The 26,736-nt window shown below is 36.6% G+C and overlaps 1 protein-coding gene across 7 annotated transcripts in view; it reads left to right on the forward strand.

The window, feature by feature from the left end:
* NKTR (natural killer cell triggering receptor) overlaps positions 1-23,407 on the forward strand; it is a 45,267-nt gene extending 21,860 nt beyond the window's left edge. For 2 of the 7 annotated variants that reach the window (XM_040590124.1, XM_040590129.1), the window contains 11 exons: positions 6,337-6,366; positions 7,216-7,361; positions 8,610-8,832; positions 9,416-9,571; positions 10,763-10,850; positions 13,772-13,917; positions 14,882-17,818; positions 18,062-18,157; positions 18,491-18,550; positions 19,148-19,240; positions 20,922-23,407. In XM_040590124.1, coding sequence (XP_040446058.1) covers positions 6,337-6,366; positions 7,216-7,361; positions 8,610-8,832; positions 9,416-9,571; positions 10,763-10,850; positions 13,772-13,917; positions 14,882-17,818; positions 18,062-18,157; positions 18,491-18,550; positions 19,148-19,240; positions 20,922-21,000 — 4,054 coding nt within the window. In that variant the 3' untranslated portion in view covers positions 21,001-23,407. Of the gene's footprint in view, positions 1-3,733; positions 3,769-6,336; positions 6,367-7,215; positions 7,362-8,609; positions 8,833-9,415; positions 9,572-10,762; positions 10,851-13,771; positions 13,918-14,881; positions 17,819-18,061; positions 18,158-18,490; positions 18,551-19,147; positions 19,241-20,921 lie in introns of those variants that run through there. The other 5 variants (XM_040590130.1, XM_040590126.1, XM_040590127.1 and 2 more) reach the window with 5 other exon arrangements.
* The last annotated feature ends 3,329 nt before the right edge of the window (positions 23,408-26,736 follow it).

The following is a 26,736-nucleotide window of genomic DNA, read 5'->3' on the forward strand; positions in this document are numbered from 1 at the left end:
AACTTGGTTTACAAATAGGCAAGGATGGATGGTGAAACCCATAGTTCAACAATCTTTTTGTACCGATTTTTTTTAATGGTGGTACTTCATTTCTGCTTCATAACATGGAGAGTTTGGATTTCAAGATTCAAAGTAGGAAACAACTACTAAGGATTTTATTTAGGCAGTTTCTGACTGAACTTTAAAATGCAGTATATTAAAGCAGTTAGTCTTGCATAATGACATTTGTTTGATTACTTTAGGGAATGTACTGTGCATCTATACAGCTTTTCTTTAATAATATGTTTGCATCCTTGAGTGATACACTTTAAGCTGAAGTTCAAATATGTTTCTTATACTCGAAAGAATGCTCAGTTATTCAGCCATTTATCATTGGGGAAAAAATGTTCTTCAAATATAACCTGAAAATGTGTGAAAGGCGGTCTTCAGTGGCAGCCTTTAAATATTTTTTTTAATTGATTTGAACGTGTTGAATTTTATTGATTAGAATTTTAGAAAGGGAAGTAGTTCATCTCCAGCTGACCTTCTTTAGATCGGTTTGCATTTTTTTCATAGGTAAACTCAGGGATGAGAAATCTATTTCTGTTGTACATGTCTAATGTAACAGATAAGAGATGTAAATAAGTTACTTTCTTTTATATAAGTATTTGTCCAAGCAGGACTAAGATAATAGCAAAAACCCTGACTATAACAGTTTTGCTTATTCATCAGAAGTGCTTTCCCTAATTACTCCACAGAAAAGTGTCATTTGGAACAACCAGTCTTTACAGAGCGCAATCAAGCAGTGAATAGTTTTTTGGCAGACTGCACTAACTGGTCACAACTAAACTCTATGCAATGCCTAAAAATTGTTAAAAGTTGAGCTAAAATGGTCAGGTTTACTTGAAATAGAAGCTCCAGACTAAATTTAATGTAAACAAGCATCTGACCAATCCTAAAGTATCATTAGCTTGCCTTGGTTCATCAGGAATTTCTCTGGCATGAGTGAGCTTGCAGCATTTATAAGCAACAATAGAGAACCGAGCATGGAAGAGACAGTGTAAGTATTGTTAGGAAGCTCCAGTGAGGCCAGTAAAAGATTGAACATAAATTAAAGCACTGGTAGAAACTGACAAGATGCAAAAGTAGAATAAAGAGTCAGAGATGTGTGTATGTATCTTGTCAGAAGTGCTGTTTAATGCTAGTTGACTGATTTTCCCCACCTTTTTTTTTCTTACTCCAATAGGAGTAACAGTTGGATTGAAAGGGGAGTGTTTAGCTGAGGAAGAATTATGTTTTTTGTGCACATGTACTTTAAATAGGCCAAGTCTATTTACACTTAGGTCTAAGAAACATTTTCTAGTCTGAAGAAATGCATCTTGTTGAAATCCAGCAGAAAAGACACAGAGACCATCCTTGTATAATGTTTGGAATTGTGAAAAATACTGGAATTACACTTTTCTTTACTAAAGGGATCTGTTGTGGCATTTTATTGCAGACTTGTGTTGAAGATAGTTGTAAGGCACAGGTTATAAATTGGCTATTTGTGTTTTCAGGTAGCACTGCTACTTAATTTGATTGTTTTCTAGGACTAATTTCTTTTAGAACTATCAGTTATTTAGGTAGTGTTCTAACCACCACCTGAGGGTGTTAATCTTTTTAATTGTCCTGTTTCCATGTTGATACTCATATATGGAATCTCTAGGATGGGGTAGAGGTTGACAGAAACCACTCTAGGATCTTCTTCCTTTTCCTATATACTTGTTTTTGGTTACTGGGGGAGTGCATCTAGAGCATTGCACAAATGCAGCTAATGTCTTTAGGTCCCTGATTTAGAGTTGGGAGGGGAATAGTCAGCCTGTTCTTGGATGTTCCAGCTCACTGGCTGTATTGTTGGGTGATGTTCTTCTTGAGTAATGTATTCTGCTTCTCAGTTGAGCGGATCTGATAATGGTATCTTGTCTCTTTAGTGCACCTCCCATCATGCATGTGGCCATACCCAACCTGCTACTAAGGAAAGTCGCAATACAAAATAAGTGCAAATCATGTGAAAATAAGTATATAAAGTACTAAAAAATTAATGAGTCTCCTAATCCTACAAATGCTTGTGTGGGCTTAACTTTGCTTCCATTGTCACCCCAAATCTGTCAAGCTACACTTATTAGAGAAATAGAAGCGGCTTTGCAGAATGAAGCATAAAGAAAACAATAGGAGGCAAAAAAAAAGTAACCACCCTCTTTGTCATTGGGAAGTTTTGTGTAATAATTGATTTATTGCCTTGGTTTTTAGCCATGTAGTTTACTGAGGAATATGTCCTTATTACAACTTAGAGGAGTCCTAGGCTGTGGTCCTTATCGGTTCAAATGCTTGGAGTTCTTGTCTCTGTGTTCAAAAGCTATTTAAAACTTGAGGCTGTTTTGTTATTACTGCTAGATTTATTTTTTTTCCATATTGAGGATATTGTTGGTTTAATGTGTCTCAAGCCTCTGCTTTCTTGCTCAAAACTGAATAGCTTTTTTGTTTTAAAAATGTTTTTAATGTGGTGCCATGCCTAGTTACTAAATTCAAACAAACAACTTTGATCTGCTAAATGAAGGATACAATAGCGAGGACTCTCTTGTTTTGATTTTACAATTTCTGAATGTTACCAGCTTATTAAAAGTGGTTAATTTCTAAGTCTTTTTGGTGTCCCAAACAGGTATTTTTCTAATAAACAGTTGGGGGGGGGGGGGGTGTACTGTGAATGAAATAACTTTGAGCTAATTGAACAGTTGACAGTAATACAGAACTCTAAAAAATTCAAGTGAAAGGAGCTGATGTTGTGTTGTGTTTGAGCAGAAGTGGTCTGTATGAAGTTATCACACAGGCAGGTCCCAGTGGCTTGATCAAAAGTTTACGTAAAAGCACAGTCCGTGTGAAAGCATTCACAGGATGCTGCTCTTATGTGTAATGAGTAACAAACAGATCATTTCAAAGCTCGAATATGCAGAGGCATAATTAAGAAATAGTAGTTTATTTGGAAGGGGAAAATATGGATAAGCTCAAACTGATAATGCATTTCTAAAACATTGCTGCTGTGCAGAATTATACCAGACCAAAAGTATGATATTAGCTGGTGTATAATTTTTTTTGTCTTTTTTGCATCTACAGTGTGTTCATTGTTCTATGATTCTGAACAATAGCAATGCACATATTGGAGAGAACACCTATTTTTCTTAGTTCTAGAAACACTTCATAATACAAGGAACGTATCAGCTAACTATGAAACATCTGAAGTTATAGACTTATTAACATATTTCATTTGTAAATCAAAACATTTAAACTGTATGCCATCCTACAAAGCATATATGTAGGATTGGATTCAGTAGCGCATTTGAACACCTATGTTACTGCAGGCATGTGAATAAACCCACTGAAACCAGTTATTCATCTGCTTAAAGTTGTGTATGTGTTCTAACGCTTTTGCCAGACTGAGACTTAGAGGGGAGCGGGAGGATTCTCTTTTCTAACTGTTTATCTTTGTAATAGTGTATGCCAGCAGGTTATGTCCATAGGTTTCTTTTTGTTTTTAAGGAGAGCTTACTGTAGTTTTCAAAGTACCTTGTGTTCTAAAGAAAATTTAGAGCCCTCTTTTAGGCATCCTTGTTCTGCATACAACTTGATTAATATTAATTTTAAACTTGTATTTAATAAACATAGACTCAGTTTTGTCTGAAAATGTATTACAATTTATTTCTGCCATTTTTGTGTAAAATTTACAGAAACAGTGTTACATCGTGCGCTCCAAAGGTAATGTCTCATTCCTCTAAGGCTGTGTCCTTTCCTTTTCTTTCTGTTTTTATTTATCTTGTTTTTTCTGATCATATTGTTATGTGCATTGAATCCTTTGTTAGGACTGAGGTTCTTGGGGTGGGTGGGGTGATAACACACTTTTATCAAAAAGATGCTTTTTTCTTCAGCAGTTTAACTACCAATTTACTTTAAGCGAGGAAAGGTATTTGTCCTTCAGTAAATAACTTGGATAACAGTATATATTGTAAGGCAGATTTTGAATGTTTTAAGTTATAAAAATGTTGTATTAGAAAACTTTTGTTAAAATATTATTTGGGGGAAAGCACTCATCATGACTCTAGGTCTGTAGTGCAAAGGCAGTAAGTAGGTTTTCTCCTGATTAAATTTTGAAGCCAAAGCAAAAAAAGGCAGAACACAGCATAAGACTTTTGAAGTGGTCTTTTAAAGTGCACATTTGCAGAATAAATGTCATGTTCCAACTGTAACATTGAGATGAAAAAAATTTCAAAAGCACCATGAGGAGTTGGGTTTCTGCTTCACATAGGAAGTCTGTTAAGTCTCCTAACTCTGTCATGCATCTGAAAAGTTTTCTTTTTGGATAATGATTTCCCTTCTGTTTTCACTTTATGAACAAGCAAATGAGGAAAATCCTATCCATTTTATCAAATTGCCAGTATAATGGAAGAAACCTCTACATGGGTTTTAATGTTCCAACTATCCCTTTCCTTGCTTATTGAGGACTAGTCTAAAGAAAAGACATGCTTAGGTAATTTCCTCAATTGGTCCTCGAGCGCTGCTGCTGTATGGCAGGAGCACATGACTACAGCATCCGTATGCTGGTGTTTGAACCTAGTGCTGTTTCTAGCTAATGCTGAACACCAAGTCTTGTTTATTATTGGTTTCACTGAGGAAACCCACTTCTATTTTTTCACTGCTTTAAATCAGCTTTATAATTAAGGCCGCTGGTTGTTAAATGCAGTTAACTCTTGCTTAAAGAACTTTGAAAGCTATAAGAATTTTTCTGTTTGTAGCAATATGTTGTATTAGCAAGGGAAAAGCAAAGAACACCCCTTACCTCTGAGAAATTAAATATCGTCTTGATAGTATTTCTTTCCCTGTGTTAAACCAAAGAAGTTTTCTGTATTATTTAGTATTATAGAAGTGGAATGTCTGGTTGACATTTGGAGCTTAAAAAAAATGAAGAGTGTAAACACTCCTGGTTCACAGTTCCATCTTTTGGCATGTGTTCCAGCACTGCAGTGTTTTGTGACCTCATAGTTCAGAGCTTGAGTGAAGATATGTGCTTAACAAGTAGTATTTTATTAGAGCAGTGAAAAACTGACTTCATTGTACCACATCTGTGTTACTATAAATTTAGAAAAAGCATCTGTGATTGATTATTCATTTTGAGAGAAGGGAGTTTATTGGAAGAAGGCTAGAATGGCAAAATATTGCTTGGGGAGAAGAGATGAAGAATGTTTTCAAATATCAAAATAACTTCAAATGCAAATTATGTTGTCTTCTATGGTGTCTTTTTCTCCCCCAATATATAAGCATGTTCTGATGTTCTTTACTGAATTTGCATAGCAAGGTTCCCTGTGCAACTTTAGTGCAGGCTTACTTGTAGAAGTAATTTTCTGTCCTTTTTGAAAGAGGATATAGAGAGATGCTAGGTCATAGCATTATCATCAAAAAGGTGAATGTTAACGTATAATTATATATACACAGCCTTGAATATTCTAATTGGAAGTCAACTCAGAAATTTGGCATAACTCCAACTGCCTATTAGGATAGCGTACAAAATGTAACGCAGTTGCATTTCCCCTTCAGGCTAGAAATGGCTAAATGTGGGAAGCCAAAAAACAGGGAGGAAATCTGCATTTATCAACTAAGTAAACTGCAGGGTAGCACACATAGTGTCTGCTTGCATTGTGCTGCTGTGGGCTTGGGAAGCCTGGGAGCTTACGAGCTGAAGTGCTGTAGGTCTTGATGGTTACATATAGAAGTATTGCTTTGTATTCAGTCATGAGGCCAATCAAGTAAATGGAGAGTAAGAAAGAAGTCGGGTGGAGCGGGGGGTGTGAAGCAGAGAATCTGTCACATAACTCTCTTCTTTTTTTTTTAAATAAACTGACTTTAAAGTGTCCTTGTAATGGAATAACCTAACAATTTCAGAAACATTTAAATTCCATTAGTTACCAATATGTATTGCCAAATTGTATCTTCTTTGTGATTAAAAACATGAGTTATATTTGAATATGTATATAAAGACACTTATTTGAAAATTGTTTATTGCATGCTTAAAATGATACTTGGTACAATTTTCAGTTATGCAGTTAGCTAAACTAAAAACAAATTCCATGTAAAAGTTTAAAAAAGCCTGTGTTTATAATCTGTAAAGTTTTTTTAATTCCATGTATGTAACTGGATTTTTTCACTATTTTTTTGTCTTACCTTCACCTCTTCTTTTTTTTTTTTTTTTCTGTGCCATTCTCTTCTTTTACTTCATCTGAATCCCTGATTATTTTTTTTTACCATCTTACCATCTTGCTGTTTGTCAAACAGAACAACAAAACCTGCTCCTCATCTCGATGGGTAAGAATCCTTTATAGTTTCTCCAACGATGGCTAAAATTTGAAGGTTGCAAGTCTTCATGCGTTATATTGAAAGTAGGCAACAATGGAGGAAAATTCTTATTTCTGTGAAAGATTATACAACAAAACAAGATGGAAAACAAGTTCTGGTTCTATAAAATTTTCAAGTCACAACTTACTTCCTAAATCTGACCAAAAACTTGGAAGGTCTTAGATCCTATGGTTATTTCTTTAAAGCTGGTTGCTGCCCTCAGTCCATAAATCAGTGAGTTAAAATGTCAGGTTTAATGTATTTGGATAGTACTTGTGGCATGTTTTTATCCCCCAAATCTATTATTCCTAGAAGTATAAGTTATGGGGCAAATGGAAGGAGGGAAGAGCAGTATGGTACTATAGAACAAAACTGGGGATTCCTTAATTATTACTGTCCCTGCAATGCCAGTGAAAGTTTGTATGCTGAGTTTATAAAGACCTATAAATGCTTCTTCTCTGGGGAAAACTGCACTACTTTGTCATGTTTATATATAGACTCTTAATCTCTCTATTACATAAAATTTCAGAAATAGAAGGATAGATTAGAAATTATGACGTTTACACTGCCTATGTCAAAGAGAATACAATAACATCAAGTATTTCAAATTGAGGCAGAGTGGGCCTCTGTTTCATGTTGCATGAAATTTTGGCATTGTTGGAAATGTAAAACTTCAAAAATATGATTTTTATTACTTTAATACATTTTTAAGAGCTGTATGTTTCTATTTCAGAATGACTTTTTAAATCTGACATTCATTGGAAAATAATTACAGCAATATATAAATGTTTGTACTTTCAAAATATTTTATTTCTGCAGTGTACATGTTGTCTTTGGACTGGTTATTTCTGGTTTTGAAGTAATAGAGCAAATAGAAAATCTGAAAACTGATACTGCAAGTAGGCCCTATGCAGATGTGCGAGTTATTGACTGTGGAGTGCTTGTTACAAAATCGGCAAAAGATGGTAAGCATACATATACCTGAAGTTAATTGAATGTTGGCATTGGTTTTGGAGAGTATAAATATTCTGCTAATGTCTAAAAATCATATGGTAAATCTGTAGAATCTTAAGTTTGAAAAGCTTGTAAGAATGAAGTCTTGGTATAGGTGAGGAAGGCACAGCAAGGGCAAAGGTTTTCTGACCTAAACCTTTGTGCCTTGGAAAATATACGCCTGCTTCCTGTTCTTTTTAATTAACGTTTGACATTAATGTGATGTACTCAAAAAGTAATTAGAACTTATTTTTCTGAATTTGAATGATGGAGACATAAACATATGCTTTTCTTGAAGCTGAATTTTGTGCAATTTCCAAAGGTTTGTGTTAAGGTCATGTAACGTTACTATATGCTGTATGTGTAGTCAACATAGTTTTCATGAGAATTCATAGCAAATAAATTATCTTGAATATATGTTTGGACACTTACTGTAAAGTAGTGGAGTATTATAAGTTTGCATTTGCTACTTCACTTTTGACTTTTCTTAAGGATAATGTAGTTATTTACGTCCTTTAGAGAAAGTCAAGAGTATAGCTAGTGTAAAAAATATGAGGATGCAGAAAGGAGAGAATGACAGAAGTTTTAGAATAAGAAATATACAACTGAGGCTGCGATTAACTGTCTTAAACTTTGTTTTGTAACCTGCGTGTTGCTTTCTAAAGAAATCGGGGGTTTTTTTTAATATAAATGATCTTTGCGTATTCTGTTGTAACCCAAAGGTGTGAATTCATTGTTATAACCTAAAATAACATTTTCAAAATAGAAAAGAGGGGGAAACTGCCTTCTTAAAATTAATACTTATTCCTCAGCATTTATATTAGCTTGGCACAAGTTAATATTCAGCTTCAATTATAAACTTACTGTATATTAACTTAAAAAGGTTTTGGTTTTGCAGTGATATGTGTTCTTACATGGTGGAAGCTGCGCATGGAAGTTCTTACAGTTACTTCATAGGAACTGAAGGAATTTTTTTGCAACTATCTTTGTTGGAAAATACTTGTATAATTTTAATGATATGGGTTTAGACCAGACAGAATTATTTAAATTTTTATTATTGTATTTTAATGCAACACATTGTGAAAAAAAAGTTCACAGAGCTGCTCTGAAGCAGTGTGTGTGTATATATACACATATACAAAATTGTATATTTTATGCTATCTATATATACATTACACACACAAATGTACACAATGTAAATTTAAAATATGTCTTTTAAGCTTTGGAGAAGAAGAAGAAAGTATGTTCTGACTCAGAAGCTTCAGACTCCTCCTCCAGTGCATCAAGCTCTTCAGAAACTTCATCTGGAAGTGAAGCTGAAAATGAAAGAAGCAGAAGGAGAAAGCGTAAAAGAAGAGCTAAAACTAAACAATCAAGAAAAAGAAGAAAAGAAGAGAGGAGGAAAGAGGATCCAAGGTGCAAGCGAACCTCAAACCAAAGACGGTGACTAGCCTTAAATTTAAGAATTTCAGAGAAATCTCAGAAATTCTGGTTTGCTTTCATGAAGTATTTAAGCAATGAATATGAAAATGCTTTTATTAAGTTAGGATTTTGATGCTTTATTTTTATAAACAAAACCAACAAACTAAACAAAAAAAACCACCTAAAGCTGAGTTTGGCGAGTAGATTTTTGTGTGAGTTTAAGATCTTTGTTTATAGAAGCCAGAGCGACTTTGAAGTAATCTCGGCATGTTGAAGTATCTGGGAGTTGGTATACCTGTGTTAAAGTGAGACATTAGGCAAACAATATCTTCGATATACATTTGAATATAGTTTTAAAATATTTCAGGACAAATGGCAGATTAAAAGCCAAATTATTTGCTGTAAAGCGAGAACTGACCCTTCTTTCCAATAATAGTGCACCATCCTTCCTTTAACTTGAAATGAGTTGTTAATGAAACAAGTTTTGGTTGTTAAGCCATCTTAGTTTGATGCATCATGTGGGCTTATTTTGGAATTCACTTTGAAAAGTGGTGTTCATCAGTTGATAGTTAATTTTGATTTATTAACTTATTTTTCCCCATAGCAGCCTTTCTGACAAGAGTGATATAACAGAAAAAGCAGTCGATGTTAGCACAAAGAGGGACAAACCTGTGGTACGTCCTGAAGAAATTCCCCCAGTGCCTGAAAATAGATTTTTGCTAAGAAGAGATGTGCCTGTTGTCAATGTAGAACCCGAACCGTAAGGAACATTGAGCTTTCTTACTATTGACTGGATGGAAACGATGCATAAATTTTTTCCCACTAATGCTCTATTACTAGTTATGGCAAATGATAACTGTAATGTCAGAATTTCTAAATGAGGTGATTTAATTGTCTTTATTATAGTTTTCTTTGTAATACTCCTGACAAACCTGTCAGGGTTTTTCAGTGAGATCTAATGCGTTAATTTCACTGATCCATAAGAATCATGCATGTTATGACCTTCAACTCAATTACAGATGATGCAAAAAGAGTGACTAATTCCAGAAGATATTTTGCAATGTAAACCAGCAAATATTTGCTTGCAAGGGAAACTTGGGATTGAGAGAGGTCATTTTTCATTTTTCTTAAACTGAAGAAGAAACTTCAGTTCAAAATCAGTCAACCAGAATTTTATAACCAGTCTATGATATTTGAGAATATGAGAAAATACTCTTTTGATACAAAGGAAGTCATGAATTCACAAGTTGCTTTCAATTTTATTTTTTTTCATACCTCTAAGTTTTGGTTAGGTGCTTTTTCTATCAAATTTCTTTGCTTTTGCACTCAGATGAACTAATACATTGCCAGATATCTCTAAAAACAGTTTGGTGTCTTTTTGGTTTTTTATTTCAGTTAATGATATAGTCTCCTGTTTTCTTCAAACATTTTACTCATGTTTCCAAAGCCTTAGTAACTGCTACTTTTGAGGATATTACACAAACTGCAGAAAGGATGCCAAATTACCTCTTGTTGCTTAGGAAGGACGCAAGGTTTTATAACCTGTGGACTATTGTAAATTGCCATTCCCTGTGCTAAGACGTCGTGTAACTGTCAAGAAACTCTTCTGTCAGTGTTGTCTTCATGATTTGTGCACCAAACACCAGTTAATTTCTTTAGAAAAGTCACGTACCACTTAAGAGTACTTCGAGTTTGTTATTATCATTTATTGACAGGTAGAGAGTCAGATAGGCTACACATTTGGTTGCAAACAAGTATATGTTGATTCGCCTTTTGTTGCAGAACTGTGCATGTCTTGCTTTATTTCTTGGAGAATTCACTGAATTCTTAGGTCTGCTATCTGAAAATAAATTAATAAGATGAATGTTTTGCATGATTGACTTATGATTAGCTTAACTTAATTTTGGGTTTTTTTTCCCATGTAAGCTCATATTTTATTAATTTAATGTAGGAAAGTTCTTGATACTACGCCAGTTCTGACTGACCAGAAACCATCAGTCTCTAAATCTGGACGAAAAATAAAAGGAAGAGGCACAATAGTATGTAACAATTTTTATTTTTCTTTCTTCTCACCTAGAGTATCTTCTCTGACCTTGATCTTTGAATTTCCTTGGAGGCTTTGTGTGACAATTTAACGATTGTTGACATGTTGCAGATTCTAGCTTAGAAGGCTGAAATACTGTTGTCAGGTAGTCCATCTTATAACACGCTTTTTCTTTTTTTTCCCATTCTTGTTACTGTCTTGTTACTTAAAGATTGTTTGGGAAAATAAATGCTTGATCCTCAGCTATGAGAATGCTTCAAAGATAAGAATAAAATTATTTATTTTTATAGATCAAAACTAATTCAACCAAATTTGTCCTCCATGAGCCACAAGTTCTAAAGTAATGAAGTGACAAGAGCTTTTACTCATCTCCATTCATTGCATTTCCTTGCTGTTTCTGTTAAGCTTTAGGATTGTAACACATAATAGTAGACAAAGCTGTTCTACGGCATCCAAAGTGTATACAGCCCTTTCTGACCTATATTGCTTGTCTTCCTGAGTTCTGGTATTTGCATCTTCTCAGGATTGCACATACATTGCAGAGAAGCAACCGTTTTGTTGTAAGCTTTGGCAGAATCACTTACTTTGTTTGTTCTACTTTTTGATATTTTGTGTCAACTTTCTGTTTCCTTTTTTTAGCTGCTTAATGTAGTTTGTCAAATTTCATCAGCTGTCCAGGCTGAGAGCAAGTCCGTGTAATTTCACAGATGACACTGCATGGGTTAGAAGTTGCTTCTTTGCAGTGCTGGTAGTGAAGCATTTTTGTGGATGTGCAGACTCTGTCTTTTTTTCTTTTCCCCCTCTACCTTTCTCTCTGAAGGACTGCCACTGTTTATGTGCAGATTTCATTTGTACTTCAGATCTTTCGTGTCCTGAAGACTTTTGCTTTTGCCTTAGTTCCACTTGCCTCTTCTCTAATAACCCACAATACAAGGCTCAAAACACTGCACAGCTACACTGTTGTTTTTCAGTTAAGGGAAGAGTGAAGAAAGTAAAAGCTTTTGTAATTGTGCATTTGGTTCTGGTGTATTTCAGACTATGGTGTACCGTGACTGAGAGTATTCTTCCCCTTTAGAATGTTTTCCTCAAGCAGTTTAGCAGGCAGCATTTGGGCAACCATAAACCAAAACAAGGCTTGGTCCTGCCAAGTTTTTTTGCAAGTGGAAGTCCTAAAAAAAAAAAAAAAAAAAAAAAATCTAATATAGAGAGATCAATATCTGTATAGCTGAAGACACTCTTCATTAGCATGGTCGTAACTGAGACTCCTCTGAGCATGATTTTCTTATGTGATAGCCACTGGATTTAAGAAGTACTTTTCTGCTGAGCCCTGTGATGCAATTATTTTCAGCCACAAAATAAACAGCTTAGATGGCTGTAGTGTGGACCTGGGTGCTGGAGTATTACAGCCTCACCCGAGAACCAACTCTTTATTTGCCAGCCTTGACGTTAAATCTGATAGCTGTGTTCGCTGCATCTGACAGCTTTCATTTATTTAATACTTGTGAATACATTAAAGGAAGCCTTTTAAATTGAATGCTTTGAAATATTTATGTAAATAAAGACTTTTGGAAAAAATAGCTTAAAGCTGGGTGGAATTGGATTTTGCCAGGCATTTGGGTGTCTGTCTTGGCTTTTGTAATTCTGGCGCCCTTTTGGCAGAATTAAGAATGAAAACCCAGTAATACTATAAATAATTTAGGGATAGCAACGAGTTGAAGAAACATTTTTCTGCCATTTCTAATAGTCTGATTAGCAACAGTTTCTATCCAGGGTGAAATCGTTTGATGCCTTTTAGAATCCTTATTTGTAGTTTTGAATCCTCTTAAGTTCTGAGAGACTCCTGAGTATAATATGAGAGAATTAGGGAGGTCCATAAAACCTTCACAACCTATTGTATACCATTCATCTATACAAGCTTTGGGGGTTTTTAAGTAGTCATTGCTTCAGCTTAGAGGATAGGGAAGCTCCAAATTTCATGGCAGGTGGTGGTGTTGGGTTTTCTTAAATATAAACAGAATGTCTTAAAGACTTCTGCCTGTAATTAACTGAACAAACCAATACATGCATCTTTCAGGTTTTTTTATTCTGGGGGGGCAATATGTTATTCTTTTTCACATATTAGTTGCTTTTAAAATGGCTCAAAATAATTGGTAAAATCCAGATGTTTTCCTTTATTGAGTCAAGGAGCATCTAATTTCCTCACAGAATTTGCCTAAGTGTATATCCAACTGGGTAATGGAAAATAATGAGTTGGCAATATTAGAGTTTTTTTCTCTGCTGCACAAGTAGCTCTTATTGCCTACTTAAATGCTGTGCCTAAGCATAATTTAAGTATGCAACTTCTTTTTTGTGAATTTTTGGTGGTTTTTTTTTTCCCCTTGGGAAGTGTCTTAAACTGGGTTCTCGTTTCTGAAGATCTGAACAGCAGTAACTTTTGAAATAGGGCTTGTCTTTACTCGTACAAGCACTTAAGTGTCTGCTAACTGAAGTGAAACATCTGTGCTTTAGTATCCTAAAAAAACCAACTTGGTTATCTGCGATAATTGTGTTTTTTCCAAGTGGGTTACATGGAGGGAATCCATGACCTGTTCCTTGATTCTTCCTCTTGTGTTTTGAAAAAATGGGTTAACTGCTGGCCCCTCTCAAGTTTTGATAAATGTTTGCAGAGTATGAAAAGGCAGCTAGCTGTATAATCCACTCTCACACGAAGGATGTATGCATACCAAAACACGGTGTTTTTGTCAGGAAAGCTAGAACTTGTGTTTTCTTTGTGGACCCTGTGTGCATAATGTTGACTGGCCTGTGTTACAAGATGCATGCAAAATCTGTGTAAGAGGCACCATATATTTATCTAAATTAACTGGTCTCTTTTTAAAGAAAAATGCATTATGCAACTGTCTGTCTTTGCTTGCATAGCGATATCACACACCCCCTCGATCACGATCGTGTTCCGAATCAGATGATGATGAGAGCAGTGAGACCCCTCCTCACTGGAAAGAGGAAATGCAGAGATTACGAACGTACAGACCACCTAGTGGAGAAAAATGGAGCAAAGGCGATAAGTAAGATCCTTACTACAAATCTAAATAAAACACCTTGGGTTTTTTACAGAAGCCTTAATAGATTTTGTAGATATACCATGTCTTCCATGTTTGAATAAAAAATGTAAATATCTTTGTGGTTAACACATTCCATTTAAATTCCGAAAATTAGAAGTGGAAAACTTTCTTAAAACCTTTCTACCTTGTTAATGTGACACCAGATGAACACACACTGAAAAATATCAGAAGAGTTGTTTCTGATGGTGCCATCTTGGATACTTCTTAAATAAGTAGTTAACTGATCTGTCCAGTGTCCTGTTGCTTTCCATAGAGCTAGTCAAGTCAGATCTCCTTTAGTCTCAAACTTGGTTATATGGCTTCTTTGGATACCAAGACAATCAAATCCATCAGTCCTGTATTGTTCTAGTTATATGTTCTCCCTACAATTGCAAATTCTGTGATGGAAGCCAGGTCTCTGGAATTTCTGGTTACTTGATACTAAATATGAGCTTCTATCAAATGATGATAGATAAACCTCAAAAGGAAAACTGAAAAATCATTATTGAATGATTGCATGTGTTTCTGATAGTTCTTTTTATATCCTGAGTGCATTCAGTTTATCACTGTATTGCAGTGTACCACCAAATAAGATGTTTTAAAATTTGTATTTAAATGTGGTTTAAGAATCCTGTAGTTGCGGAGGTCAAAGTCCTGTGGACTAAGGTAGTTAAAACACTAAATCTCTTTACACAGGCTCTACAATATGCAAAATTTGCTGATGTTGGCTGATTCATTTCTTACAGAGAAGTAGCTCTCTGTAAGTAGCTCTGACAAGCTCAGTCAAAACACAGTTGTCTGGTAGTAAAGGAGGGGAGCGTGTATGTTAATTTTTTTAAAACTGAACTGCATTGAAAGTGGGGAAAATACTTAGCTTTTCTGAAAATTTTAGACTCTTCACTTAGTGTGGGGCTTATTTGTTTTCTAGGTTGAGTGACCCATGTACAAGCAGATGGGATGAAAGAAGTGCATCCCGGAGATCAAGATCCTGGTCACATAATGGTTATTCTGATCTAAGTACTGTGAGATATTCTAGCCATCACAAAAAGCACAGGAAAGAGAAAAAGAAGGTGAAACATAAAAAGAAATCTAAAAAGCAAAAGCATTTCAAGAAGCACAAGCAAATGAAAAAAAAGAAAACATCAGCCTCATCAGATGTAGAATCTTCTCATTCCTTCCTCAGGAGGACAAAATCATCTTGTGATCATGAGAGGAAATCTCGTTCTTCTTCATTGTCTTCTAGACGTTCATCCAGAAGAGACTGGTCTAAATCTGATAAGGAAGATCAGAGCTCATCAACTTTATCAAGCAGAGGGACTCGGTCATACTACAGGTCCAGATCTAGGTCTAAATCAAGATCTTATTCCCGAAGAAGTTCTAGATCAAGATCAGCCTCTAAATCGTCACGTTCTCGAAGTAGGTCAAGGTCAAGTTCTAACCCTAGGCATCAAAAGACAGTTTCCAATTCTCCACGAAACATTTCAGTACGATTAAATGAAAATAAGTTGAGCAAGACTGCTGAGCCTGTAAGAGCAGTTATACTCCCAAGTGATAAAGTTGTCGTACCACCAGTTGTCCCAGAAAACCTCCCTGTTATACCCTTAAGTGATAGTCCACCGCCTTCAAGGTGGAAACCTGGGCAGAAACCATGGAAGCCATCTTATGAGAGAATTCAGGAGATGAAAGCTAAAACAACCCATTTAATACCCACACAAACTAATTACAATTTAGTAGTTGTTAAAGAAGCTAACACTTCTTCCTCATATCGTAAGCAACAAAGGAGTTCTGATAGCGATCGAAGCGGTTATTCCAAATATCGTAGTGACAGAAGCTCAGATAGTTGGCCGAGATCAAGAAGCAGGTCCTCTCGAAGCAGGTCATACTCAAGATCTTACACGAGATCCAGAAGTCCATCTAGCTCTAGGACAAAATCTCGTTCTTCTGGCAGATCACCGTCACTGAGTAAATACCGCAGTGATAGGTCAGGTTGTAGTGAATCAACATCTTACTATTCCCTTAGTGATGATGATAGACACAGAAACAAAAGAAAATCCATATCAAGTGATCAAAAAGCTCGGTCTCTTAAACTGAGGCAAGAAACGAGCTCTGAAAGTACTCTCCCTTATAAGTGTACAAAAGACTACGATGAATCTTCTCAAGGACTGAAAGAGAGTGACAGTTTATCATCTTCAGACTTCTCTACTGACAGTGAGCGTTCTGCCAAAATGAAAGTAGTCCAAGAAAAAGAAGGCCGTTTTCGATTAGAAGGAGATACTCAGAAGCAGGATAAAAATAGCTTAAGTTCTGAGAGAGGAGAGGAGAAATTTAAGTGTGAGCAGGATTCTGATCATGCTAAAAAGAAAGCAGCTAAGGAGAAATCTTCTGAGCAACCTAGAGGTGGTGCAAAAACTAAACGAAAATCCTATTCTGGTAGTAAATGGGACTCTGAATCAAATTCTGAAAGAGGAGAGGCAAGACATAATAGGGGAGATTCCAGACCCTCCTCTAGTAAAGAGGAAGGAGAGGCCACATCAGGATCTGATACAGAGCTTAGTGTCACCAAAAGGATAAAAAAGCAATCAAATTCTTCAGAAGGCTTTCTGGATTCTGATTGTACATGGAAGACAAGCAAACAGTTGTCATCTTCTGAATCTGAGAGTTCTCGTTCTAGCTCAACAAACATTAGAGGAAAGTCAAAAAAACACAAACAGGGCTTGAAAAAATCTCTTAAAAAATCACACTCCAAAAAAGCAAAAGAAAAATCAAAAGGGAAAAAGGAGAAGAAACACAAAGTTCAGAAAAGAAAAGAAATGTTTCATTGGCAACCCCCTCTGGAGTTTGGTGAAGAAGATGATGATGAGATAAATGAAAAGCCACTTACCAGTGATGATAAAAAAGAGAGGCAGCCTACCAGGGACATAAAGGATAAAAAGCAAGTTTATGAAAAGGATGAAATAGTCAAAGATAAAATGGGAAATGGTGAAAAGGCTTGTGCGGATGAAAACCTTTTAGGTAAAAACACTACATGTGGTGCCTCACCAGATCGCAGTAACCTCAATAAGGATAGCATTGAAATAAATGCTTCAACCAGTATTTTAAACTCAGGAATAAATGTGATCACTTGCATGAATGAGATTAAACAGGCTGAGGAAAGTAACCAGAACGGATTGGAAGATGTTATTCAGACAGATGACAACATGGAGATTTGTACTCCTGATCGTAATTCACCAGGGAAGGTTGATGTGGACGTTTTGTCTCCTGTCATTCTCTCTGCTAAACCTCAGGCTTTAAATGCTAGTAGAAACAAAGATTTACAGGTTGAGACCCCTGAACAAGATACTGTCAAGCTAGGAAACAATATTATAGACTTTATTAATATTAAAGAAGAAAAAGAAGCAGGAAGGCAAGAAAATAACTCTGCTCCTGTGTCTAGTGCTAAGGACTGTAGTATAAAAAGTGAAGTTACTGAAAATATGCAAAGCAATATGACAGATAATAAATGGAAGCCGTTGCAAGGTGTTGGTAATTTACAGCCAGCAACAATTAGTCCTGCTGCAGAAGTTAAAAATGTAGCTTCAGCATCAGAGCCTAAACCAGCAGGTTTAAGAATTGAAATAAAAGCTAAAAATAAAGTAAGACCTGGATCTCTGTTTGATGAAGTTAGAAAAACAGCACGGCTAAATCGAAGGCCAAGGAACCAAGAAAGTTCCAGTGAGGAAGAATCTCCCAGTAGAGATGACAATAGCCCCTCCAGGAGTCTCAGTAGGTCACGAAGTAAATCAGAGTCTAAATCCAGACACAGAACACGGTCCGTATCTTACAGTCACTCAAGGAGTCGATCCCGAAGTTCTACATATTCATATAGGTAAGAAGTTTGTGCTACTCCCATAGCCTACCGTGCTAACTTGGAGTTTCTGATATTTTTAAGACATGTGTTTCTTTTTCAACTCACATTTTTCTTTTAAACAGCACTGTATCATTTAGCAAGTATGCAATAAATGTTTAGCTTAAGATAAGGCTTTAGAATGCTTTTGCTTCCTGTTTCCTGCTGCTCTTCTCTTCCGTTACATTCCATTTTGTGCTTTTTAAAGTTGTTCATTGATCTTAGGTCAAGGAGCTATACAAGAAGCCGAAGCAGAGGATGGTATAGTAGAGATCGGTCAAGAAGTCGAAGCAGTTCTTACCACAGTTACAAGAGTCGTAGGTAGGTTTACGTAAGTGGAGATAGTTTTGGGGTGTATTACAAAACCAGTAAATTAGGCACAGCATTCCAGTGCTTCAGGCTCTGGGCAAGTTGGAAATGTGCTTAGCTATGCATACTGCAGTCTGAAGTATCTACTTGAAATGTGCAAACTAGAATAGTCAGACGTCAATATTTCCTGTAACTGAAAAATTATTTCATTTAATATTTTGTAGTATAGATAAGGAATTCTGAGCAAAATATGTTCCTCTCCTCTCACTGCCCTTCTGCCCCGAGTTCTTCTCAGCACTTGTTTCTGATTAACTTAAAATGTCTCTGTGTTTTTGTTTTTGTCAGTCGAACCTATAGTAGAAGTAGATCCAGAAGTAGTTCTTATGGTCATCACAGTCGATCCAGGTATGGATTATAGTTTTATACAAACTTGACAATAGATACACTTACTGTAAAAATACTTAGTATAAGAATACTCCTTATCACTGGTACTTAAAAACATAATATCATGATAGCAACTTGAATCAAAGCAAAATTAACATAAGATGCTTTTAAAAGCTGAAAATAACCAAATCATCCTGGCATTAAAGGTGATTATCTGAGATGGGAAATGTATTCACTATTACTTTTTATTGTTAGAATAAAATTGAGGTATCAGAAGCACTTTGCTCCTTGTTTTCAGAAGTATTAGCAAACAAGATTTTTTTTACTGCATCTACAGTTTGTAGAGGGAACACAAAGCTTAGTGCGTTTAAACTTAACTTGAAATGCTTAGTAGGTCTTTTCTAGGTTGATAAATTTCAGATTTTTACTGTTGGTTTGAAGATTCTTGTGTTTAAACTTCTGTAAAATGTAGGATTATTGTTTGCCACATCCTTCCAAAGTAATTTCTGTGTAGCCACTCATCTCTGCATACAAATGTCTTTAGAACCTACATTTATAGTAAGTAGCATTTTAGACAAGAAATTGTAGATTTACAATAGTTTCCTTTTCCCTTTAAAGTAGGTCATACACGTATGATAGTTACTATAGCAGAAGTAGAAGTAGAAGGAGTGACAGCTATCGAAGATCTAGAAGTTATGATAGAAGGTCCAGGTATGTTTTTGCTACCATGGCTTTGACACTGTATTGATGCAAAAGGATTTGCTAAATACATATTTATGATGTTCATGAAGGCTAATGTGTGTGGGGGGGTTCTCCATAGCATATAAAATACATTGTTACCAAAAGTAATAATTAAAACCAATAATAATTAGAGCAAGTGTGTGAGTGAGGAAATTGGAATTTCTGACATACTAAATTTGAGGATGGGGAAGAAATTGGTGTAAGACAGATTTGAGAAGGGTCCAGTTCATTGTATATATGCATTCAAAATAAGCATATTTGAGGGGTTTTTTATAATTTAAAATGTTTCTTAAAAACTATAATGAACTAGCTCTCAAGATTTGACTCAAGTGCCCTGTTATGGATTAAAAGCTACCTGGTATGTAAAGAATTCCATTGGCCGATAAAGTGTTTTTTGCTTAGACTGCAAAAGTGGATTTAAAAAAAAAATCTGGAAGGGAAATTAAAAATTGCAGTGCTATGCAGAATTAATTTTTAACTTTCTGGAACATATTTTGAAAGAACATTTTGACCTGCAAATCCACTATGCTTCTGATGAATTTAGAACAAATTTCATTCTGTTCTCTCTAGGGGGAATTATAATTATAGGTACAAGTGAGCACATTTCACAAATATCAGAAGTGGAACAGGATATGTGTGTGTACATATATATATACACACACTTACATATAGTGAACATCAGTGATTTCTTTTGTACCTTTTATTATATCCCACATTAGTCAGTGGTAAATCTGGCAGATCTCTTAAGACTACTGTAAATTTTCATCCTCTGCTGTCCTCGCACTCATTTTTTCCACAACTTTGTACCACATCTTAATGGGCTTTGCTCTCACCCATTTCCCTGTTTAATTCTGACAGTAGTAGACAACTTTCATCTTGTGTTTAAGGAGAAATTAATGAGATTAACCAGTGTGTGGAAATAGACTTGTAAAATTATTGGTTTAGGATGTTTGGAAGCTTCAGAGAAACGATGTTTGATTAGGATACACTCACCTTCCATTTAGAAAGCTTTCCTCACAGGCAGGAGGCTAGAAAAATCTAATGAAAGTTTATTCTGTGTAATTTGAATATGTCCTGTGGCTTGTCTGAAACCATCTGGACTCTGTCTTGCTGTTTGGCCAGGTGCTGAGCTTGGAATTCTTCTGGATAAGCCAAAACATTTTAATCTATAGCTTCCACTCTGCAGATGCTCACACAGTCCTGTTGTTTGTTACAGGGCCTAATTCTTAAGACCCTTCTTCAAACAAAAAATAGCAGTAATATAAAGCAAGGATTTGTGAAGTTACCTTAGTTGAGAAATACTTGCAATATAAAACTGTATTTGTTAGAATATACTTTCAGTCAGCTATCGGCATTTAGAAAAATGGTTATTTTGGAAGATTTCTTAGCTGTATCAGAGAAGGCAAGAAATCCTGTCCTTACAAACAGTTTGACTTGAATTACACAGGGTTCTCATCGCATAGAGTTAATGATGATATTAATTTTAAGTGTCCATTAGTGAATACTTTGGTTATATGAAATACGATCCTGTAAAAGACTACCTGTGTGTTTTCTTCTAGTCTCGTGTGTCTTGACAATTTTTTTACGTGATGTGATTTTTAATTTGAAGCTCGAAATACAACTTTGAGGCATTTTAATCTTTTCTTTCTAGATCTTATGGCTCTGACAGTGAAAGCGATCGCAGTTACTCCAACAATCGAAGTCCTAGTGAAAGCAGCAGATATAGCTGAAAAGGTTTCTTTGACGATGGAAACTGTATTTAATAATTTTTTTCAGTATTCTGTTAGGAGAAAACTCTTTTGACAGCCTCACAGCTGAAGTTGAAGGATGTTTACTGAGTTTGCTGAAACTTTACCAATTCAACTGACTGCTTATGGAGAGAAGTACTGAACTCAACTGATATTTTTTTTATTAGTATTATTATTATTATTTTGAGTTGGCTTTTTTCTGTCAAATGCTACTTTTACAAATGGGAGGGGGGAAAGGTTTTATTTCCTTGAATTGGATCTTCCAAGCCATGAATGACACTTAGCTGAATTTGCTGCAACCACTTTTCTGGATGCAGCAATCAGTACTGTCTTCAAGTATGTTTATCAACACCTTGGGGCTTCCTGCCTGTCACTATTAAATATGTGCTAGCAATTATAAAACTGTGAAGAAAACTTCTTAAAAAGGCTGCCATTTCTAGTTTATTAAAATGCTTTTTTTAATGCTGGAAGATGGGTTCCATGCTGTCTTGTTTGTTGACTGTTGCATTATATACAGTATATACACAACAGCTAGGTGATGAAAACAAAGAGTGCCACTCTGTCTTAATCCTTCCTGTACTGTGACATTACGGAAGTCTGCTGAGAAGGGTGAGATTGTACACGGTGGGAATTGTCAAACTGACAAGCAGTGAGCAGAAGTGTCATGAATGAGTTCTGATCGTAATATCAGACTTGTCTAAAAAGCGAATTTTCTGATAAACAGCAATGTTCTTAAGAGTCTAAAAAAAGTGTTTCTAAATGCTTTTTGAATTTCAGTTCAGCTCGTATTACAGTGCTTGGCACACTTCAACACACATGTTGAAGTTGAATGTTGTAAACTGAGTATATAATGAGTTTGTTCAAAACACTTTTTAGAAAACTTATGTGATGATGATTTTTTGAGAAAACAAACAATAATGGTTCCTTTATAAAATGTCTGTAGGTGTATCCCATTTGCCATAGGGAATATCAGATACTGATATTGCAGATATTGAACTATATATTGTTGAAGTGATATGACTACAAAAATACTGGTATGCCTGATAAAAAGCATGGACAATACTTTCAAAGTAAACTTCAATACCAAAAATTACTCCATGGTACAGGTAAATGGTTTGCAAAAATCCCATCAATTTAAGCTGAAGAGCATTGAGAAATTTTTGCAATATTCTGATTGAGTTAATTTAAAACAATTTGTAAAGTTTTTCAGTGTTTAGAAAGTTGTGTACTAAGAAACAGTTTTTTAAATGGCACAATGTAACCTGAAAAGTGGGGTCTATAGTGAAAAATGGACTAACCCAGCTTTATTACAGCTAATGAGTACTGTTGTATTATAATAGCTTTCATTACTGACTTTCTGTAATATCTTGAGATGCTTTCGTTCTCTCTAACGTTTTCAAATATTAAAAATGATTTTTTAAAAAAATCTCATCAAGACCCAACAAGCTTTGAAAATTAAAAGTGGTAATTTCTTGCTTAGACGTCAATTCATACTGTCTTTGATTGAATTAAGCTATCCCAAATTCACTCTTGGTACTTTTCTGAAACATGAAAAGCGAGTTCAAAGTGAAGTTCGAAGACTGTAATGATGCCCTCCATTTCTGTCCATGAACAGCTGAGTAAGACATTTGTACACAGGTTCCTAAAACTGAATTTGTCATACAGGTTTTTCACTTTCTAGAAGAACCCAAAATTCTGGACTTGCACACTCTGCTACTCTTGTAGTTCAATGAAAAAATGTGTGCGTGTAATCCTTTTGAATCAATATTTTGTAAGCTTCTTACGCTTTTTAACATTAAGTACTTTTATTACTGAAGTCAGTATACATTTACAAACAGGTTTCTAACAGTAGCAGCCATTTCAGAGTCCTGAACAAATACTTCATTGCTAACTCAAGGTAATGCTTGTTGCAGTTTCATAGTTTTAAGTACTTGCTTTTTCCCTGACTGAGAAATAGGACTAGTGGGCTAGTGGTGTAACAAAATCAAACACAAATGTTGTGGCTCAACACTTACTGGAGAAAAAATTTCTCCAGAATCAGACTTAAGTCTTATTCCAGATCTGAGCTGACTTTCTATTTCTAAGGCTAGGAAAAGGAAATACAGTAAATCAATTAATTGTAGTTGTCCAAAATTACTGCAGTGTCACTAATGTTCTTATCATATCTTGACTCAAAGCTTTATAAAGAAACTCCATCTGGTAGATGGCTGGGGAGGGGTGTGAGAGAAGTAGGGGGGTAGTATTTTTACTTAGTGAAGTCTGTTAAATTGTGCTTCAGATAGAAAATGTACCCCTGAGCTGGTTTTCTAATATTGGTCTATGTTTTTGCAATTTTGTTATTCAAAAGTAGTTGCTGTTTGTAAAATAAACTTTTGTACATATCTGCAAACGCTGTTTTCTCTACATCTGGAAAAATCCGTTGCTGCTTGAGGGAAACGGGCAGGAAAATTAAAAATACACTTAGATTTCTGTATCCGCTTCTGTCCCTTACAAGACTACATACGAGTTGCCTTTCCTTTTCCTGACCTACATAGAGAATGATTCCTCAGCAAGACTTTGTACTGGGTTTATATAATAGTCATTGGAGGAACAAATATTTTGAAATTTCAAAGTGATTGGAGGTCTCGCCATTTCCTCAAGATATTTAAAAGGTTCCAATCCTTTGTGAAAAGATACACTTAACAGATCTACACGGAAATCTCTAAATGTGCTGAGTTTAAGTGCTTTGCTAAATATTCTTCCCCAAGTACACATTCCCACATCATTTCCGTAGCATATTGGTAAACGCGGTATTAGTTTGAGTCAGCAGATGCAGTGGCTCAGTGAACTAATACATTAGTTTTTTAGACTTTGTGTTCCAGAAAAACTGGGTTTTGTTGGAAATACCGGCTTTGTCCTAATAGAAAGGCTAATTGCCTTGGTTGGAGGTAAAAAGGCTGAGTGGAAGTGCTTCCTTGTTTGATATTAGTCTTTAGCGTGATCTGGGTAACCTGGCATTTCCCAAACTTTGGAGCACTGCCTTTGAGGAGGTGGCAGGAAAAGTAGGAACTCCAGGTGTATGTAAGCTATAGTGATGAAAGGTGTAAAAATGATAATTTAAGGTAGGGGAAGGGTGAATGGCTGCGTCAAAGGCAGCAGGTGGAACAGTGTTCAGAAGCATTAGCCAGCCTCTGTAAAACAGCGCCTTGTTAGAGAGAAGCCATTGACCACCTTTCTCTGAAATGCATAATGGTGCTTTTTGTGCTTAAAAAAAAAAAAGCCCTATTCTGTGCAGAAGTTAAACATGAGGCTCACGGGGCTGCTCTCGGGTGCTGCGGACCTGCTGCCATAGCGGTGGCACTGTCACCTTGAGGCAGCTTCAGCAGCACGTGCGGGGAGGCGGCTGCAGGCAGGGCGCCGTGCTGGGGCGCACCATGGCAAAAATAGAGCAGCTGACACCCACTCGTCTATTACTCATTAGTGACATTTCTCTATTAAGTCTTAAAACCCGCAGTTTGGTAAAAGTATTACTCAAGTGTAAATGGTTTCATTTAAAAAAAAAAAAAAAAAGAGGGAGGGGGAAGTTCCCCATAGGGTTAGGTCTGTGTGTCTTGGGTTGTTTGGGTGATGGATTACCCCATACGTACTGCCCAGGATACTGTGTGTAACTCCTGAGAGCGAGCACTCTGTCTCCAGTTGCAGGTGAGTGACTTAACTCGCCTAGAATAAGCCAACACTAACTGAACCATCTGGCTATCGAACAACCAGCTCTTATAAAGCATTTATTTACAAAGCAACAGCATAAATGCACTTTTCCTATGATACCGACACGCGGAGAGATTTCCTTCCTCCCGTATTGCTTTTAAACAAGGGCTATTTGTGTCCTTGCACTCGAGGGTAAGGAGCATGTAAGTGCTCTTTCAGAAGATCACCGAGTATCTGACAGTGTATTAAATTTCTGTTGATGGCTTTGTGTGGTTTGTGATGATCATGCTTACGGTTTGGAGCAGAGCACAGTATTTAGATGACCTTGAGCTGCACTCTGGAATCCATCTGGTGTAATTTCCAAACTGAACACTGCCTGGGATTTAAATCATGACAAGATAAAGCTTTGCATACTCCACCCCTACTTAACAGCCATATAAATAATTTACTTTTTTTTTTTCTTTAATACGGTGGTGAGACAATGATGATTTTCCACCTGGCTGTAAAATGCTTTAGCTGCTTGACTGTGCTAAGTTAAAACTGTTTAAAAAGTATATAAACTGGTAAAGGGACCCAGTCTTGAATTAATTAATGCCCATGTAATCCCTCTGAAGTAGATAGGAGTGCACGCGTGAAATCAGACAGCTGTGGCAGTTTGGCAGTTTGTTTTTTTAATGAAGGTGATATTTCAGAGTCACAGCAGATGCACAAAGAGGGGGTGAGCATTAATTTGGTACTAATTGATATTTCTGCTGTGAAGTGGATCCGTCCTTGAAAGAGCGCGGTGCAGCCCAAGAAAACCAGTGTCCTTACCCAAAGGATGGGCTGACATGGAGAGGGCCGAGCCCAACGCGGCTTGTGAACACTTGTAGCTCCCGTCCTGGCCTTAGGCTGCAAAATTCCTCCGTTAATTCCTTAATTAATTCCCTAATTCAGCCAGGAAGAAGAGGCTGCCCTTCCTCTTGGGTTTTCTTTTTCTTCCAGCTCATGGTGCACGACAGCGGCTGAGGAGGAGTCCTGCTCCCAGCGCCTCAGCTGCCCAGCCCGGCGCTCGGGCAGCACCTGCGTAGCTTCTCCTGGGGCCTTTTGGAAAACGAGCCAGGAAAAGCCAGGGGAGGGACGGGAAGGTGCTCGGGGATGGAGAGGGGAAGGGCCTGTTTGCTGCACGTCCAGGAGAAGCGCCTGGCTCTAGGGAGCGACCAGCGAGATCAGCCAGCGGAGGCTCGTGGGGCTCCGAGCGCTGGCTGGAGAGGGATGATTAAGGAGAAATGAAAAAGAAAACCCATTCCAGTGAGAGGGCCAGATATTCACCATAAAGCAAGCGTTGGGCTTTTTTAAATTGGTAACTATGTCAATTTTATGTTTATATGAAATATGTAAATATATATTATTATTAAATTATGTCACAGAACTTCAAGGGGCAGTGAGGTGAGCACTTCCCTGGCAAGCCTCTGCCCTCGGAGCCCCCAGCCCCCTTGACGTGGCCAAACTCACTGCCACTTTGTGCAGAACATACATCCCAGGCAGGGGGCAGCCCCCGAAGCGGGGGGCAGCCAGCTGCAAAGCTTCCCTAGCATGAACGAGCTGAGGTCCTGGAGTAAAAGCAGTGTAGCAGTGGCTGTGACCAAGCTGCAGGTGTACAAAGAAAAGAAAAACCAAGAGGACAAATACGTGATCCTTCCTCAGTAAATTTAGCAGGCTTTTTGCAACGGCTGTGTGTGAACCACTGTGTTTAATAATGGCTGTATAAAGCAGTTGGGAATGTTGGGTGGTTTTTTTTTAATCCCTTTATGCTGCTGAGGTCTGCAGAATCCTGTAGTGATGGCTTCCACCTTTTAAAGAAAGAACACTGGGGATGAGGAATTCATTTTTTTCTACTGTAATATGTAGTTTGCTAATTTCATTGAGTGTTCTCAGCTCCTATTTTAAGAGACATAGCAAGCAGCGGTTCCTTGGTCACTTCATTTCACATACTTTCAGTGTCTTCCCAGCAGGCACCAGTCAGTCCCTGTTGTGTCCAGTTCATGGGGCTGC

This window comes from Falco naumanni, chromosome 4 (genome assembly GCF_017639655.2).
Source record: "Falco naumanni isolate bFalNau1 chromosome 4, bFalNau1.pat, whole genome shotgun sequence".
NCBI classification, from domain to species: Eukaryota; Metazoa; Chordata; class Aves; order Falconiformes; family Falconidae; genus Falco; species Falco naumanni.